The sequence below is a fragment of the Enhydra lutris genome, unplaced genomic scaffold, assembly GCF_002288905.1.
Source record: "Enhydra lutris kenyoni isolate GAN:26980312 unplaced genomic scaffold, ASM228890v2 scaffoldscaffold570, whole genome shotgun sequence".
Lineage (NCBI taxonomy): Eukaryota > Metazoa > Chordata > Mammalia > Carnivora > Mustelidae > Enhydra > Enhydra lutris.
The window spans coordinates 1-1399 of NW_019154654.1; the positions used below are offsets into that span (position 1 = coordinate 1).

Consider the following 1399-nt stretch of genomic DNA (forward strand, 5'->3'; position numbering starts at 1 on the left):
TTCTTGATTTCAAAGTTTTAAAACCCCGAGACTGTATGAAAACTGAACGGAACAGTATCAGATTTACTTCTAATTGCAAATGCTTATAAGAAAAATACCTAGGATTCAAAACTGACACCAAGCCCATCATCCTAAGTTTATTATCTCACTTTTTAACATAGTTCTTTGACACTTCACTACCCTGGTAATTAAAGTCATTAAAATGGATTGAATCTATAAAATAACTTTATATTCTCTTGGTAATTTTAAAATGTGAAAAGAAAAAAACACCCACTGATGAATATCAAATAAAGGTCAGGGTCTAATTCCTCAAACCCCAATCCCACTTCCCAGAAGTGCCCAATGTTAATTTCATGACTGGGGCGCCTGGCTGGCTCAGTCGGTTAAGCATCCGACTCTTGATTTCAGCTCAAGTCTTCATCTCAAGGTTCTGAGTTCAAGATTGCATTGGGCTCCACACTGGGCATAGAGCCTAATTCAAAAAAAAAGAAAAATAAAAGAATAAAAGCTTTGAAAAATAATTTCATGACTAAATTTCTATGTATTTAAACACATGCTCTTTCTACAAAAATAATACATAATTTTTTGCAGTTATCTTCTTGCACTGAACAATCAATATATCGTGGACATTTTTTAGAACAGATCAGACTACGTTCAATTTAATGGCTGTTAATATTTTCCCAATTTATCAGATTTGAATATTCAACCACTTTCCTACTATGGACATTAGTTGTTTCCTGTTTTCTTATTGCTAAGAATGCTTCAGTTAAAATTCTTATACATATCACCTTTCAGCACATGTAGACTAAATTCTTAAAAGTGAAACGTGAGGTCTGAATTATTTAACACTAAGAAACTGCCCTCTAAAAGGCTGTTACTGATTTATACACCACCAATGAAAAGGAGTATCCTTTTCTCCACCTCCTTTCCAATACAGATAAATAAAAATTTTTAATTAAAAACATTTGTTTAAATATTTTATTTGTCAAAGGGTACAAGCAGGGGGAGCGACAGGCAGAAGGGGAAGCTGGCTCCCCACTGAGCAAGGAGTGCAATGCGGAACTCAATCCCAGGACCCTGGGTTCACAACCTGAGCTTAACCAACTGAGCCACCCAGGCATCCCTCTAAATTTTTTTAATTTGTACAAATCTCATAGACAAAAAGCAGTGTCTTGTTTTAATTTGCATTTCAGATTAGAAACGGGGGAAATTTTTGAAAAACTTCTACTTTTATTCAATATCTTCTTTAGTTAATTCATCACTCATAACCTTTCCCATTTTCATGTATAAGAAGGAAGCATGTTATGTATACTAACTTTAAGTCACATATACCTGAAATATTTAATGTCTTTGTCTTTTGATACAGCAACTTATAAGGTTAAAATAGTCCTATCTTTTA

General features: G+C 33.7%; 1 protein-coding gene across 1 annotated transcript in view; it reads right to left on the reverse strand.

The window, feature by feature from the left end:
- Positions 1-304: 304 nt before the first annotated feature.
- Positions 305-1399, reverse strand: part of LOC111140340 (ATP-dependent zinc metalloprotease YME1L1-like) — a 10592-nt gene continuing 9497 nt past the window's right edge. Inside the window, exon 5 of the mRNA XM_022492621.1 lies at positions 305-472. Coding sequence (XP_022348329.1) covers positions 423-472 — 50 coding nt within the window. The 3' untranslated portion in view covers positions 305-422. The remainder of the gene's footprint in view (positions 473-1399) is intronic.